This window comes from Penicillium roqueforti (assembly GCF_015533775.1).
Source record: "Penicillium roqueforti strain LCP96 04111 chromosome Unknown scaffold_01, whole genome shotgun sequence".
Lineage (NCBI taxonomy): Eukaryota > Fungi > Ascomycota > Eurotiomycetes > Eurotiales > Aspergillaceae > Penicillium > Penicillium roqueforti.
The window spans coordinates 2,892,304-2,907,438 of NW_024067565.1; the positions used below are offsets into that span (position 1 = coordinate 2,892,304).

The following is a 15,135-nucleotide window of genomic DNA, read 5'->3' on the forward strand; positions in this document are numbered from 1 at the left end:
CAGTGCATGAACTGGGCGATGGAGAGCTATTGGGCCTGCAGATCAGGGGTAGTACTGGGGGATGCGCTGATACTTATACATCGGCGGGATGGCTGCACTTCGGCTGTAGTACAGCGGGATGCATGCAAGTCAGACTTTTCGATGGAATGTGGGGTTTATTGGCTTAGCTGAGGATATGTCTCTACTAGGTAGTTTGTTTTATTTTGGGCTGCTTTAGGGCTTGCAGATTTGCCACAATGCAGAATATAGCGATTTCGGTTGTACACAATATGGGACTGAAGACATATGAGATGGAGCGAAATCTGGAGTTGGATACGGCGAACACCTCGGTCGAAGTGAATTTGTATGCCAGGTCAGAAGATGATAAAAAAGAGTTCCTCGATGAACCAATGGCAGCACAATGTCAGAGTTACAGACGCACAACATTTGTGATTTGTCAACTGTCAGGGTATAACTCAGCGCCTTGGGTGTCCGACCACTTCTAGGAAAGTTAGGATGGCTCATCCGACTAAATTCAATCGAGGCATCTAAGAATTAAGGCAAAACTAGGGAGATACTAGGAGAAATAGGAAACTAGGAACACAAGGGAGCCAAGTAGTATAGCTCCTTTCACTCCTGCAAAGTGCATCCTTGATATTACTAAGATAGAAACAGCATTAACTAAAGATAACTATCTAGCCCGCCGCCAGAGGAAAAACAGAAATAAATAAGCCCATGACGTACGTGATAGGAGGACAATTTCCGATATGGAACGTTGCGATATCGAATTGTGAGGCTCGAATTTTAACGTTAGGAAGATGAGGAATGCCCACACAGTGTTAAGCCCTAACAGTGCCAAAGTACTCCTAAACCACAGCTAAAGTACTTTTCATCCAAAGTACAAAGTGACAGAGAAACATAAACCATATAGATCACGGCGATCGGCGTTAGTGGCTGATCCCGGGAACTCCGCACCAAATTGGAGGTGATATCTCACATTTTCGGTCCCAGCCCTCTTTCTGCACAGTATTTTTGGAGACTGCAGAGAGCATTATTTCTTTCGACTTTCGCTTCTGACAGGCTGAGGACGATTTCAAATATTAAAAATGAGATCTGGTGGTACGAATACCTCGTGTCACTTCCTTGGCTTCCATAATCCGTATCACAGATCACAGACACGCAGGCAACAACGAACACAGCACAGCGACACAGACACGTACAATCCACATTGTATTCTTCGGGATGTTTCTCGGTGCAGGCGTACGGATCAAGTTCCGCGCGCCCTTGCTGGGGGACCCAATCGAAGGGTCCTTGCTGCAACCCCATCCCTACGGAAGGGGACCATGCAAGGTCAGATAGGTCATGATCGTCTGTGCTTCTGTTGTTTACATTGTGCATTGGCATGCATCTGCGTTTCGAGCTAGCCACCGGGTCATTATTCTAAGGCTCTAGGTCCTCGGGGTTATTTTTGGTATAAACATATCCCCTTCACCCTGGCCTCCACTTCGGTCATTTCATTCCTCATTCCATCTCTTTCTCTCGTCCTGTGGCAATTCTGCTCTCTAGACCTGTCGTACTGTGCCTAGATCCTAGAGATCTTGCTCACTCGTGTTACTTCTCCTTCATATTACTCGAGCTCACAGTCCCATGGATCACAGAGGTCTTTATTGTCCAGGCGAGTTGGACGTGTTGTATCAAGATCGGAACAGATCAGAGACTACAATTTGTGTCCCGTCGCCCTCACCTGCAAAGCGAGGATCATCTTACTACCCCACAGCCGGCCCAAAGGTCCTGGAAGAGTCGAATCTTGATCCTTTCTACCTCGAAGAATCATTGGCCGCTACGCCGTCTTGGAATCATTATACATCGGACATGCGCAATGATAGTTTTGACGAAAGCCAATACTATCCCCTTTCCTTGAACCACAACAAGGATATCCGGAACCCATTACAATACCCCGGACCAGATCGCTCCACACTTGCACAGGTGGAGTTAGAGAACAGCTTGCGATTCCATCGATACACTCCATCGACAGAGGAGCACAGTCCGCTGCACAGTAGCCAGCTGTCATTCAGCTCCGTGCAAACAGATAGCACCACTCCCGACTTGACACCGAGCAGCTCCTTCTCTTCTTCCTACGATTCACCTAACTGCCCCGACGCCGTCTTGGAGGCGACCCAGCAGCTATACAAGCACGCGAACCAGGTTCAGATCGAGCCTCGTCGCCGCCGCTTCTATCTGCCTGCATCTACACCACCAACATACTCTCTTCCCCCGCCACCTCCCCCGCCGGTGGCTCCTATCAACCAAGATACTTTCCAGCACTCAAACGATTCAACTACTACCATCACCATGGTCTACGAAGACGTAACAGGATCCTGCTCATCGCGGTCCCGCCGCAGGAAGCAGCCTCCCGCCGTTCTCGATCTGTCGCGTACAACCAGTTCCCCAACCAGATCTCGCCGGAAGCAATCCAGCCCTGGAACTCGCCCTCCTCTGGATACTTCTATGATCTCCCCTCCATGCTTGATCAACCCAATTACCATGGAGCCTCACATGACCCACTTTGATCACCCTCTCTTCATTCCTGCCAACGACGGCCCTAGCCCCGTTCCTAGTCCTGTGGCTAGCTCCCCACCAATCTCCCGCCAGTGGACCGCAACCTCGATGGAGCGGCCCTCAATCTCCACTATCGACATGTTCTGTGAGCAGTCCGTATGGGAGTCTGACTCCGATTCCGAGTCTGCTGGTCGTAAATCCATGTCCCGTCGGCCAATAGACACCCTGCGCAAGGTTCGCAGTCGTGCCAAGCTCCGTGCCGCTAAGTCGCAGCCGAGACTTAACCAGACTATGCCTGATGGCAATGTCTTTGAGCAGTTTCCATGTATGCCAGAGGATATCTTGGGAGAGCCTATCCCTGAAGCTTTCCGTCCTAGCATGGACCGCCCCAGCACTAGCAAAGAAGCTGTGCGGACACCCATCGGGCTGCAGACATTGCGCCTCGTTGACCCTTCCTCCACCTCTCTCACTCGCCCTCCCCGCTCCCGCAAGAACAGCAGTCTCAACAGCTCCGACGTTGACCGCTCCGCAGCTGCCGCTTTCCAAGCCCAGTTTCGCCGTCGCCAGCGTTCCGAGTCCACTGAATACACCAACTCTGACAAGAGTGACAAGGAGAAATTGACCTCGTTTTGCTACGATCACTTCTCCTCAGCCCCCATCAACGGATCTCGCGAACAGCGCCCCCTCTTCCAACGTTTCATGAACTCCCTGCGTTCGTTGAACTGCCAGAAGCCCCAAAAGTCTAAGAAGACCAATGTTACCACCATCTGATGCATTTACACTCGGAGTTCCGGTTCTCTGGGTTCAATTTTAACGGACCAAACTATGATACAACATACCGACTTGACCAACGATCCCTCCAACGATTTCATATCATTGTCTTCATGCTTCCAATGTGTCTCGATTATCACGAACACGTCCATTCTCTCACGCTATATCTGATTCTGCTTCCCGCGCACAATGAAAATAATGAATCTCCAGACCCGACTGTGGATGGACATAGACGCGCTCAACCACGTTCTTTACATGCGCTATCTCGCGCCACGAAACGAACATCACGCCTGGTCCTACGGACCATGACTACCGACTTATGACTCGATACCCTCGAGCTAACTATCTTTAATTTTCCTACCTGTCATTTGCACTCCTTTTCTTTCCTGTCTTGACTGCGCCTCATGCGTGCTGTATTATCATCGCTCTGTCTAATTACGAAGTTACTATTTCGAACGGTCTTCATTTTTACCATGTCTGACTGAATTATGTCTCGCCATTGCTGCTACGACAACCAATTTTTTTATTCACCTTGTGATCTATAATTACAAACTAGCGGAACACGCCTTTTAGGTCCGTGTTTCTATGACCAAAAATTGCATTCTCTGCACTCTTGCATTCATCAAAAGTCGTTCCACTACCTCATACTCTATGAATAGACAAAAATAGAGACCATCACATTTTACCTCAATCATGAATGATCCTTTGTTACTTCGTTGCCTAGGGGACGAGGCCGTTTTCTGGAATGCCAGATTGCGAATCTCAGACGATCCCCAAAGGTATCTCGAATACTACAGAGTACCGCAACCTAACCTCCTTAGACAACATCCATCCGACCGAGTAATGACGACCAACAAGATCTCATCTGCCTAGATAGACACGCCTCATAGCCCACACCATGCACGGGGACCCAATCACACCCGCAAACCCCGGACCACCAAGGGCGAAGGGAGCCACTAACCTTGCCCTAGACCAGGACGAAAGCTGGCAGATTTTGACTTGTGCCTCCGAACGACTGGCTCATTGCACGGACTTGGATAGCCCGACGCGCCACGTATGTACTGCGTTGCGTCATGGTCATTCCTAATCTAGAACAATCCGCAGATTCTCTTTCGGCTGTTTCAGAACACTAATATACTATATAGCGTATCCAGAATTCCGGGTCTGGTCTGCCAGCGTGGGGACACTAATGCTATCCTGCTTACCTGTCGAATTCTCGATGCAGCTATTCGTATGTTTCCCCACAGCGGCTGCACCGGGGAACCGCGGCGGGGATCTACTGGCTGCGGAGGTGGGATGCTCTTGGATCGACATGTCGAGGCGCGTTCGGATTTGGGTACTTAGGGCTTGGATGCCAACTGACGACTACCGACCGACACTCGCGCCTCATGTACATGCACAAGGCCCAACTCATATCGAATTCCTCTCATTCAAACACAAAACCTTCTAACTAGTGCATTCACAAAATAAGTGTCTCCTACGCACAAAACCCAAAGAGGATAAGACACATACATCCCTTGCATGCGCCCCTCAACGGCCGCCAAGCATCCGAGACCTCGAATCTCACCTCGGCTGAAAAGACTCAACGGATACTTCCACCTACGGACTACTTTGCTCCCTTTACTTTGTGATAGAAGCTTAAATCAAGCCTAACAATCTGACCCGCCAGACAAAGCTAAGCAACCCGTCCTCCTTCCCGTCTCCCCCTCAACCCTCGATCTGATATCACAAGTGCATTCTCTCCTCTCCAATACTGCTCCGTACTCCAACACGACCGATCTTCAAATCCCCACTTGACAGGTAGCGCTAGACAGGGATCATTCGAGCCGGGCCAAATATAGATATCTCCATCCCCTGGGCCGGGGCTCTTCTGTGGCCACCTCACACGCAAGGTCGCCGATCCACCGGCTGTGGGCCCTTTGCATCCCCGAGACCCGCCAGCTTGGGCGGGTTTCAGATCTATCGGACTTTGGGCTGTGGGGCTAGAGGGCTCGATTTGGTATCGCGTCTAGACCTTCGTGCTGTTTTGTTTTGTTGGAGGTGCTTTTGTTTTGTGCGATTACACGCTACAAGATGTGACATGTGACTCGTCATTTCTGCCTCGTGTTTGACAGGCGCGATTTGCAGGTTGCTTTTTTTGCTCTGACGAATTGTGGTCTATTGTAGACTACATCGATAATTGCGCTGGTGGCTATCGTTAAAAATTCGGCGAAATGTCGCTGAATTCGCAGAATAAAGTCGGATATCTAATCCGACACGAACACCACCATGGCAACAGCCGTGCATACAGTAGTGGGCAGAGCCCCAGCGTCAGTGTGTCTTAGAGAAGCACGATCATTATCCCAAGCAACCGAGAACAGTAGGTCGGACCGGCCTTCCGCCTAGCCCGTCCGCCGCATCAACCTTGCAGTGGCAGCGGAGACTGTTCCAAGGCTCTGGATACTCGCATCACCGCCGCAGGGGTGATCCTGCGGCGGGGAACGAGCAGCGGAGACCCCGAGAGACAGTGGACCGCACTCTGCAGGAACTCAATCCTGCATTTGCACCTGCAAGACGAGAGGAGACCTTTTCCCTCCTGCGTCCCTGTACCTGGAGGGGCATTGTTATGTAGATCGCCAGTCAAGCACAGCCAGCCCTGTGTCGTATCCATGACAAAGACATAGTGCAAGCCGTGAGAATATCTGCACAAATCCAAGACAACTTCAACTGTGCTCCACAGCCTGGCCCTCGCCCTTGCCCTTGGCCTTGGCCTCCTCTTCTTCCTCCTTCTTCTCCTTCTCCTTCATCTCCAAAGCCTCCATATTCTCCTCCCACCTCGGAACCTCAACCCTCCCCTCCCACCTAGCAACAACAACATCCCCCTTCCGCCCAAGTTGGGTCTCCGCCCGTTCCTCCTCCCCACCCTCCGCTCTCGGCGCAATCTCCGGAGCGCCATCCGCCCCAGCAAAAACAGCCTGCACATCCAGCTCCTTCAGCGCAGCTTCATACAGCACCCGGATCTGCTCCCTTTTCTGTCGCCTCAATTCCCCAATTTCAGTATTGCCATCCTTATCCGTCCCCGTAGATGAAGCGGCAGAATGTCCCGTCCGCACAGCCGGCTTCCTCACAACACCCGGTCCACTCCGCTCTTCGAACCCGCGTAGTAGTCCTTCCATAATTCCGAGTACCGTACCGGCACGCATACCCAGTTGCGCACCGACGGGGAAGCCTCCGTCGAAGCCTTCTTGCACGTGCGCGCCCTTGGAGGCGGACGTGCCGTCGCGGTAGCCTGCTGTGACGTGTTGGCGGCGGAGGCTGGGGAGATCGGAGGGTTCGGTGGATTGGGGGAGTGGGCTTGTGGCTGATGGGTGTGGTGCGTTGAGGGTGCTTTCGTATGGTGGAGAGGAGCCGAAGATGTCGTCGAGGGAGTTGTCGTCCACTGCGGGGTTGTCTTGGGTTGACATTGTTGTTGCTGGGGAGGGTGGGGTGGAGTGGGCAGATGATGAGTCTGTGTGGGCTGTCATTGCCCAGGTAGTATGGGGTTTGACTTCGGTTATGACTTGCGACTGTAGAGGTGTCGTGGGTTGATCTGAGTTTGTGAGGTCTGAGTTGAAAAAAAAAAGATAGCGGGTCGGCGGGGCGATCCGTTGATCCACGGAAGTATGTATATGGAGTTTATTTTGGAGTGTTTATGACCTCATTCAACAAGTTTACATCATATATATCTAGGTTATATAGATATGGATACTTATGTGAACAGTAGGACTAATATGGTGGAATGTACAGGTGAGTTATTCACTTCGACCGGGAATGCCTTCCGCCTGATCTAAGTGAAGAGATTTCTTTGCTGAATAGTCTCTCCCTATTGATCAGATGAAAGTTAGCAATTGCTGCGTGGAAATGAGGCTCTTCAGAATAGGGCAAAAAAGGTGGTCACGTACAGTTCTGAAGCTTTTGAGCGATAACCTTTCTTGCAGGCTTCCAAAATAACTCCAAATCTGCACCTGGGCGAGGTTTAGAGAAACCAACCTCGACGACTTGAAACACATCCTTGCTAGAACCTTCGATTTTATCAACATCTTTGTTGGACTGGGTATTATTAAATGCAATGAATTCCCTGGTTCCGACCCGAACAGCATTCAGCCATTCGAGTTGTTGCTCATTGCCATAAAAGGCTTTTGACATAATTTCCCAATGAAAAACCAGAAAGGACAATGCTTGTTGAAGTCGTAAGGGGTTCCAGGGATGGACTGCATGATTGAGTCCAGTCTCTTGTCAGAAAGTCTTATACAAGATGAGATTGTTAGGAAGAGAGAATACCTGTAGGGAGATGTTGCTTACTGAACAACAACATGAGTGATATCTGGTAGCAGTTTTGAATTTGTCCTCGACAATTATCTTGGCTGAAGGAACTGGGACTGTTATGGCATTATTATCCGGCAGTCTTTCATCCATTGTTTCCGTACTCTGTACATGCCTGTCAAATCGTTGTCTGTTACTCCGTGCTTACTCTTGAGTGTTACGAGGATACCTACACGTGACCAATATTATGCCTTGTTCTCAATTTCGGTTGGCATAAGGAATAAATCAGTGTATCTACTGTCACTAGGTCAAAATTCTCTCGAACGCAACTCGGCATTCTTCAGATGGGTTTCTTTTCTACCTCGAACCGTGCCGATTCCTTCATTGCAGCCGGTACAACCTCAACAATATATGCCGTTGACGAAAACTTTGTCATCAAACTCCGTCCCTCATTAGGGGATTTTCAGCGCCAAGCTTACGACACTGAAGTTCGCTCTTACAAGCGACTTGGGCACCATGGACACATCGCATCTTGCGAAGTAAACGAGGAAGGTCTCCTACTGGAACGCGGGATTTGTCTTCGGACCATACTTCAGAGTGCTGGAAGCACTTCCGATGGACCGTCGAAAGCCAGGGAGTCTCCGATCTCTTTAGCTACGAAACTTCAATGGGCGCAGGAAGCCGCGGATGGTCTTGCATATATTCATAGCAAGGGTATTGTCCATGCAGATATTGGTTGTCACAATATGACTGTGGACAACTCCAACCACGTCAAGTTCATTGACTTCGCTGGTTCCGGCATCGACAGTGAAGCCCCGTTAGTCTGCTACGAGTGGTTCAGCTTCCAACCTGGTAAGGAAATCGGTGTATGCACGGATATATTTGCTTTCGGGTCAATGCTGTTCGAACTTGAAACAGGGCGTGTCCCTTATAGCGAGCTGGAAGGGACTATGGAGATGGGGAACCTAATTACAGTTGTTGAGAACTTGTTCGCACAGCGGCAGTTTCCATCTGTGGAGACTTTGGCCCTCGGGTCTGTCATTTCTGCTTGCTGGAATGGCAAATACAATTCAATGGAGGAAGTCCATCGAGATATTGCGTGTCAAAGTAAGAATTATTCAGAGAAAAGCCTGTAAGGTTCGGCTGTTGTGGGTTGGTCTAAGCGGGTCGGGGCGATCAATGACCAATGCTATGTTGGGCCATCTTTTGAGACTTTGGCCCCCAAGCGCATCAGATGATGTGCCCAAAGCAGTTAGCAACCACAAGCCTCATGTTCTCCATTTCGATTTACATGAAGTCTCCTAAGTGACAAATTCACAGCCATGTCCAGACGCACCCTCCGTCTCCTAGGCTACACCACCGCCGTCACTGGCATAACCGGCTACAGCATCCACCGAGGACTAAGCCACCTGGAAGAAAAATACCCAGCACTTCCCCCCGCAGCAGGCAGCAGAGCCCTCCGCACACCGGAGCACCCAAATACACAACGCTGCGCATATACCGACATCTACGCCGCCCAAATACCGCTACAAGCCCTCGAAGCACGCATCCCAAGCGCCAAGACATCATCAAAAACAGAGCTCGAGTATGCCTGGGCTCGATCCGTGCTCGGGAGCAAGCTCCTACGAGCTGAGGGCTCTATCCTCGGACTACTCACGAGCTTCCGCTTCACGCCATGCGATACAGGCAGCTCGACAGGAGGATTCTCGCCGGATGAAACCACCGGTGCGCCTCGCGTTCTGCTGAACGGTTTATTTCAAGTACAGCGCCTTCCGGCCGCTGACGCGGATAGCAATGGACTGCTGGTCTCGTCGGAATTGCCCGACAAGCCCCGCGTGTTCTTTGAGATGATTGCGCGGTGGGGGTATCCTTGGCGCTTGATGTCGCGTGTGAAGCATGAGATGAGTGTTTCTGAGCCGTTCTGGAAGAATGGTCAGGGGATGTTTGTTGAGGTGCGGTTTGCAAGTGCGCATGATTATGAGATTGTGGATGTAGAAGGTGAGCTTGGGAAACAGAAGATTATTCCGGATTGGACTTTGAGACTGCATCGTGGATATGCTAGGTTAATTCTTGATTCTGCTGTTCGAGAACTGCAACGGGATGTTGAGAAATAGTCTCGCTTTCGTATTGGGCTCTCTTTTATACCCTTCGCCTTCCACCTTGGAGAGCTGAATTAGCTGTGGGTATACCTCAGGCCTGCTAACGTCGGACACTTTGGTTTATGCCGTAATTTGGTCATCAGAAGATCTATTGTACACTCCCAGGGAGCAATGAGACAGCCATACCTTGGACTTGCGATGACATTCATCTCGTACTTAGCTCTTCAACAAGCACTATATCCAAACTTATACACATTTATCTGATACACCATATTTACCACGCGGTATCAACATATCTCCAATGATCAAATTCTACTCTATTCCTCGCCTTCATCGTCACCCGCATCCGAAACACAAGCACTCCCATTTGGAACAACGGTCCACGACTCGAACCCATTGTACAAATAACACACATCCCAGCCGCTGGTAATGCTCCCTAGCAGACTATCCGCCCCACCGGAGCAATCAGACGAGCTGAACATGCAAAGATCATACCGGTTCACGTCGGAGGGGCTCTTCCATGAGAGACTTTTGACATTCGTTGAGTTGTAGTAGGTAGTATCTAACCCCTGACAGTCGAGCGCCCTCGCGCCGGAGTAGTGGAGAATAGAGTATTGGATATTGTTCACGGAGCTGTTGCAGGCCGGGGGTGCTACGCTGAGGAAACGGAAATCCCACTGTGAACCATTAGCAGGTTTGATTTAGCATACTTGTCGGAATCCGGCGTGTTTGACATACGGCTCTGTAGGCAAGAACTGTGAGATCTTCCGGGTTGGGTAGTGCGTTGACGGTCCAGGGAGCGACGCTAATGAGCGTCAAGCATGTAAGGAATTTCATTATTTTGGCAGAAATAAGACTAAAAAGCAGGGCTTGGGATTATGCAGATATAAAGTACAAGCTGGAGGGAAATGTTTATTTGAGATATCCAGGACATAATTGCTTCTTATTATACGGAGTACCACCACTCGCCATCCCATTCAGACTATTTTAATCTCAAACACCTCTGCACCTGCAGAAGCGGAGCCTGTACCTCCAATCACAGCCATCGACGGCCAGGAGAGACTCGATCGGCTCGATGGCCACTCCTTTCAGCTGCAGCCAGAGAGCAGCTGAAAGAACATGGCCAAGGAGAAGCCAGGACGGAGTAACTACGGGGTACTCCACAGAGGGGTCTCGGGTGAGTTTTCTCTTGGCGGGGGAAAGGCACGATGCTGTTGGGCTCTCATTGGGCGCGATATTGGCGAGACCCTGGTTCCTGTGTTCCTGGAGGGTCCGATCGGATATCCTGCGGCTCACCTGATCTCGGGGGAATAGGATGAGGTATATTGAGGTTGTTGGATACTCAGTACATATTGGTTGTCTCGCCGATTTAGAAGGATGAGCGTTAACTTGGCTCAGGGACGACTGGACGGGATTTCGTTTTACGTGCAGCCTACGGTGTTGACCTCGGGGACGTCGGGAGATGACTCCATCTGGTTATATAGTTAATGATTGTGTGCCCAGACATTTATCGAGACACCGAGCTGAGGAACGGCGAGGAAAGGAAGTACAAAAACCGCGAAAACCTTCAAATTGGACAAAAGAAGCTTTTTTTTTTTAATATACTATCTTTCCGGAGTAACCTACGGAGCATACAATAATGCATCATGCATTGTGCTTCGTGACAAAAACCATACGTTGGTCCTTCAGGACACTGTAATAACACCCAAAGCTGGTGAGAAAGACGCCTCGTCTAAATTATTCATCTATTCAATCTATAGAATATCCCAGACAGATGGTATACAAAGACATTATAGGCCGTCACGACACACCAAATCACGGAGAAATGTCTCACCCGCGCTGGGGATTAGACGTCAACCGCCAAGCCCGGAGAGGCAAGTCCTGTAGCTTCTGCGCAGCCGGCTTGATAAACATAATGAACGTGAGCGTGCCAATGAGCACACAGAGTATGTTGGTCATATAGTACCCATCACGGTCGATGTGGCAGGTACCGCCGCCGTTCACGCAGCGGTTCTTTTCTGGCTCAAGGGCGCAGGAGAATGCCGTCGTGATAAGAGTGTCTTTGAGAGAATCGGCGGGTGGGGCGATGGTTGGGGGAAGACATGTTGCTTGGGTGAACATGTCGACGAGTTTGAGGACGAAGATTCGGGGGAATGTTCCACCCAGGTTGCAGACGCTGAGATGAGATGTTAGTAATGTGTGCATGTTGGGGGGAAAGGGGAGTAGGACTTACGTTGCGAGGAGGGTCATGTACGTCCCGCCAATGGCTGGGTCGGCGATTCGCGCGTGGAAGGCCGAGATGGCCACGAACATGACCGTGTTCATAAAGGTTGAGAGAACATGCTCGCCAATTACCGTGAGCATGTACCACATTGGCATCTCCGAGGCTGTGGGATAGATCATGACCGTGAATTGAGCGAGCACGGCGGCTGCTAGTCGTCCGATAAAAGCCCAGCCCCAGAGGCGCATTGCTCCGTAATTGGTTGACCACTGGCCGGCATAGTAGCCCAGCATGATTTCAAATGGGAAGTCGATCAACACGACCAGGGCCATGTTGTCTTGGCCAAAGCCCTTGTCGAGGAGCTTGAGACTAGTGACTCCGTCATTGGCCTGGAAGCCGATCTTGGCAATGAGGTGAATCAGGATAATGGTCTGGATGTTCTTCAACTTCAGAACGCTCCACATGCTTTTATACACATCCATAATGCTGTCGCGTTCTTTGCTGCGTTCTTCCTTCTTGAGGAAGGCCAGACCACACGTCACGATCAGATACGCCCAGCCCCAGAAGTTGAGATAAGTGCCGAGAGATAGCAGACCTTCCTCGCCGGGGATAGTGCGGAACCATCTGTTCGCAAAGTCCTTGGAGTTGAACGCCAAGAAGACAGTGTAGGACAGGAAATGGCCCGCCGTCAACCCGACCGTTTGGGCGGTCGAGGCGTAGGAAATGTTCGGTGGGGACATCAAAGTGATCGCCCATCCATCTACAGCGATATCCTGGGTGGCACAGAAAAGCACTAGCATAAACCACCAGTATGTGAATTTCCAGACGCCCGCGCCATTATCCGCGCCGGCCTCGATCATCATATTCTCTATATGGCTACCCATATAGATCATAGCTAGTCCGGCGATCACCTGCACGGGGGTGATCCAGCTCTTGCGCCGCCCAAAGCGCGTACTCCACACGGCATCGACAATAGGACTCCAGAATAACTTGAGCGAGTATGGGTATGAGGCGAGCGAGAAGATTCCGATCTGGCCGTATGAGAGGTACGGCTTGAGCAGGAAGGGTACGGAGCCGGTGGCTAGGCCCATGGGGATTCCTTGGAGGAAGTATAGTAGGACCAGCAGCAGAAAATTGCGGCGATCACTGCGCGGTAGATTGTGGAACGTTGTGTTTGTCTGGATTGGGGTTTGCGGCACCAGGTCGTTGTCGAGGGAGAAGCTCGGTCGCGACATAAGTTGGGCTGTTCTATCGGCTGAGGTCTCTGCGGAGGGCGTATCCCTCCTGCGCATTTCGATATTGTTATTCATCTTGCCATTCGCACGTCCGTTTGACCCGGTAGAGACTGTCAGGTTCGCTTTGGAACGCCGCTTCGAGAGGGTCGCGTGCTTGCGTGTCATTGAATGCTGTGTTATGGTAGGGAGCGATCGCCTTTGTCAGCTTCGGCAACTTCGTCCTGATTGGATCGAGGACTGAAGTTGGGTATTATGTATTGAATGGTGAAAGGGATGGATCGAGGGTTCGGCTTCGAAGGGGCTGCGGGTTTAGATGCTCAGGGTGTGCTGTATGTTAAATTCCACTGAGAATGAAGGAGTGAATGAGGAATATAAAAGAAAGAAACTTCAGCGAATCTTTAGTGGGGGATCGTTGAACCGTAGGATGACAAAAAACATGAGGCAAGCTGGCCTCTTGGCTGGCTGCAGATCCGGGGACCCGAGGGGTTCTATTTTAATCTGCCTGGATGGAAAATGGTCGATGGGAATGGACACAATCTGAGTCTGAGTCTGATATTGATGTTTTTGATATGTATATTCTCTCTTGTAACACAAATAGCACGTTCCCTATGAGGTCACCACATCAACACGGTAGGACTGCAGGGGTCAGATCTATAAACCCAAACTCCAATTTAAACACCTTTGAGGCTTAGTCTCAGGATTTCTTCAGATCTTGCATAAGAAAAGAACAAACTGATGATCTCAGCCCACTCCGCCCACTCCGTAAGCCCAAGCTTCTGCAGAATCGCGTCAGATGTTGATGAGATCACGTGTCAAAATAAACTATGACAACATAAGGATCAGAATCACCGCGCGAACCTCACCAGCTCCCCAACCAATATCCAAAATGACATCTCGCGTTCCCACATCACCAGAGCCAGAAGAAGTGGAGCTAGACACAGAAATCGCCTCAATCCGCGCAGAAAGTAAGCATCCCAATCCCAATCCCAATCCCAATCCAAGCTAAATCAACAAAGTCCAAACCCTCCGAAAACGCAAGCGCATCCTCACATCCAGCCTCATAACAACCGACACAGTTCAAAACCTCCTCAAGAAACCTCAACCCCCAACCACCAAAACAACCCCAACAGACCCCCTCACCACAATCTCCCCGCTCGTCCACGCCGCCGGCGCCCACACCTCCTCAAACCACCACCGCATCGCCTTCGGCGCAACCGCCTTCCCATTCAAAGACCCATCCGCAACAGCCAGCGCGAAACCCCTCCTCGGCGTGCGTATCGACGTATGCACGCGCAATGGCCGCTTCGCGAAACCATACTACATCCTCCTCAAACAGGAGCGGGGTCGCGCAGGGCCCGAGTCGGGTCCCAAGATGTTGAAAGTGCATCGGCATACAGTGCCGGGGTTTATATCGATGTCGAAGCTAGAGGGTGTGTATCTACCGCGGCCTGGTGTGATGCGCGACAATGGAGATGCGGATGGAGGTTCATCTGGCGGGGATGAGGATGAGGACGCTGAACCTGTGAAGCTGGGGAAGAAGAGCGGCCGGAGGCAGGATCTTCGCGGGTTTGTGCGCGAGCTTCGGAGGGAGCTTGTTGCGTGGCATATGCGTGTTGATGCTGTTGAGTTCCTGCGCCAGAAATTGGGCCTTGTTGGTGAAGACGGCGGGTCCTTGCCGTTTGATGTTTCGCCGGATCGCGATACGGGCATTGTGTCTTTGGCTGCTGTTGCAGTTGAGGCGCGGTATGTGCGTGTTGAGTGGGTTGATGGGCGGGTTGGGCGGTTCAAGTTGTCTAATGCTGGAGTCGTGGAGCGGGCGGTTGTTATTGGTGATGAGGGTCGGGATAAGAAGGTCGAGGATGCGATGACTGGTGGTGGTGGGCGGGTTGAGACGGTTTTGGATAGGTTGAGGGTTGATGTGTTGTCTGGAGCACCGGCGCTATGAGATGTTGTTTTACTTTGTTTTTCAGCAAGAGATACCCCAATGTCA

General features: G+C 50.9%; 8 protein-coding genes across 8 annotated transcripts; 5 read left to right on the forward strand and 3 right to left on the reverse strand.

The window, feature by feature from the left end:
- Positions 1 to 1,626: 1,626 nt before the first annotated feature.
- LCP9604111_103 (uncharacterized protein) lies at positions 1,627 to 3,309 on the forward strand (the record flags this gene model as incomplete). The annotated part of the gene is made up of 1 exon (XM_039068418.1): positions 1,627 to 3,309. One exon carries the CDS (start codon positions 1,627 to 1,629, stop codon positions 3,307 to 3,309), a length of 1,683 nt encoding a protein of 560 aa, XP_038932651.1.
- An 898-nt stretch (positions 3,310 to 4,207) lies between these two features.
- On the forward strand, positions 4,208 to 4,499 carry LCP9604111_104 (uncharacterized protein; the record flags this gene model as incomplete). Its single annotated transcript, XM_039068419.1, has 2 exons — positions 4,208 to 4,363; positions 4,455 to 4,499. The coding sequence occupies 2 exons, from the start codon at positions 4,208 to 4,210 to the stop codon at positions 4,497 to 4,499; spliced, it is 201 nt and encodes a 66-aa protein (XP_038932652.1).
- A 1,023-nt stretch (positions 4,500 to 5,522) lies between these two features.
- On the forward strand, positions 5,523 to 5,920 carry LCP9604111_105 (uncharacterized protein; the record flags this gene model as incomplete). Its single annotated transcript, XM_039068420.1, has 2 exons — positions 5,523 to 5,622; positions 5,673 to 5,920. 2 exons carry the CDS (start codon positions 5,523 to 5,525, stop codon positions 5,918 to 5,920), a joined length of 348 nt encoding a protein of 115 aa, XP_038932653.1.
- A 91-nt stretch (positions 5,921 to 6,011) lies between these two features.
- On the reverse strand, positions 6,012 to 6,752 carry LCP9604111_106 (Yae1 family protein; the record flags this gene model as incomplete). Its single annotated transcript, XM_039068421.1, has 1 exon — positions 6,012 to 6,752. The coding sequence occupies one exon, from the start codon at positions 6,750 to 6,752 to the stop codon at positions 6,012 to 6,014; it is 741 nt and encodes a 246-aa protein (XP_038932654.1).
- A 327-nt stretch (positions 6,753 to 7,079) lies between these two features.
- On the reverse strand, positions 7,080 to 7,642 carry LCP9604111_107 (uncharacterized protein; the record flags this gene model as incomplete). Its single annotated transcript, XM_039068422.1, has 3 exons — positions 7,080 to 7,150; positions 7,230 to 7,538; positions 7,609 to 7,642. The coding sequence occupies 3 exons, from the start codon at positions 7,640 to 7,642 to the stop codon at positions 7,080 to 7,082; spliced, it is 414 nt and encodes a 137-aa protein (XP_038932655.1).
- A 292-nt stretch (positions 7,643 to 7,934) lies between these two features.
- On the forward strand, positions 7,935 to 9,704 carry LCP9604111_108 (uncharacterized protein; the record flags this gene model as incomplete). The annotated part of the gene is made up of 2 exons (XM_039068423.1): positions 7,935 to 8,697; positions 8,911 to 9,704. 2 exons carry the CDS (start codon positions 7,935 to 7,937, stop codon positions 9,702 to 9,704), a joined length of 1,557 nt encoding a protein of 518 aa, XP_038932656.1.
- A 302-nt stretch (positions 9,705 to 10,006) lies between these two features.
- LCP9604111_109 (SD08430p) lies at positions 10,007 to 13,310 on the reverse strand (the record flags this gene model as incomplete). The annotated part of the gene is made up of 4 exons (XM_039068424.1): positions 10,007 to 10,366; positions 10,428 to 10,494; positions 11,524 to 11,865; positions 11,923 to 13,310. 4 exons carry the CDS (start codon positions 13,308 to 13,310, stop codon positions 10,007 to 10,009), a joined length of 2,157 nt encoding a protein of 718 aa, XP_038932657.1.
- A 721-nt stretch (positions 13,311 to 14,031) lies between these two features.
- LCP9604111_110 (uncharacterized protein) lies at positions 14,032 to 15,090 on the forward strand (the record flags this gene model as incomplete). The annotated part of the gene is made up of 2 exons (XM_039068425.1): positions 14,032 to 14,110; positions 14,162 to 15,090. The coding sequence occupies 2 exons, from the start codon at positions 14,032 to 14,034 to the stop codon at positions 15,088 to 15,090; spliced, it is 1,008 nt and encodes a 335-aa protein (XP_038932658.1).
- Between the last annotated feature and the right edge of the window lie 45 nt (positions 15,091 to 15,135).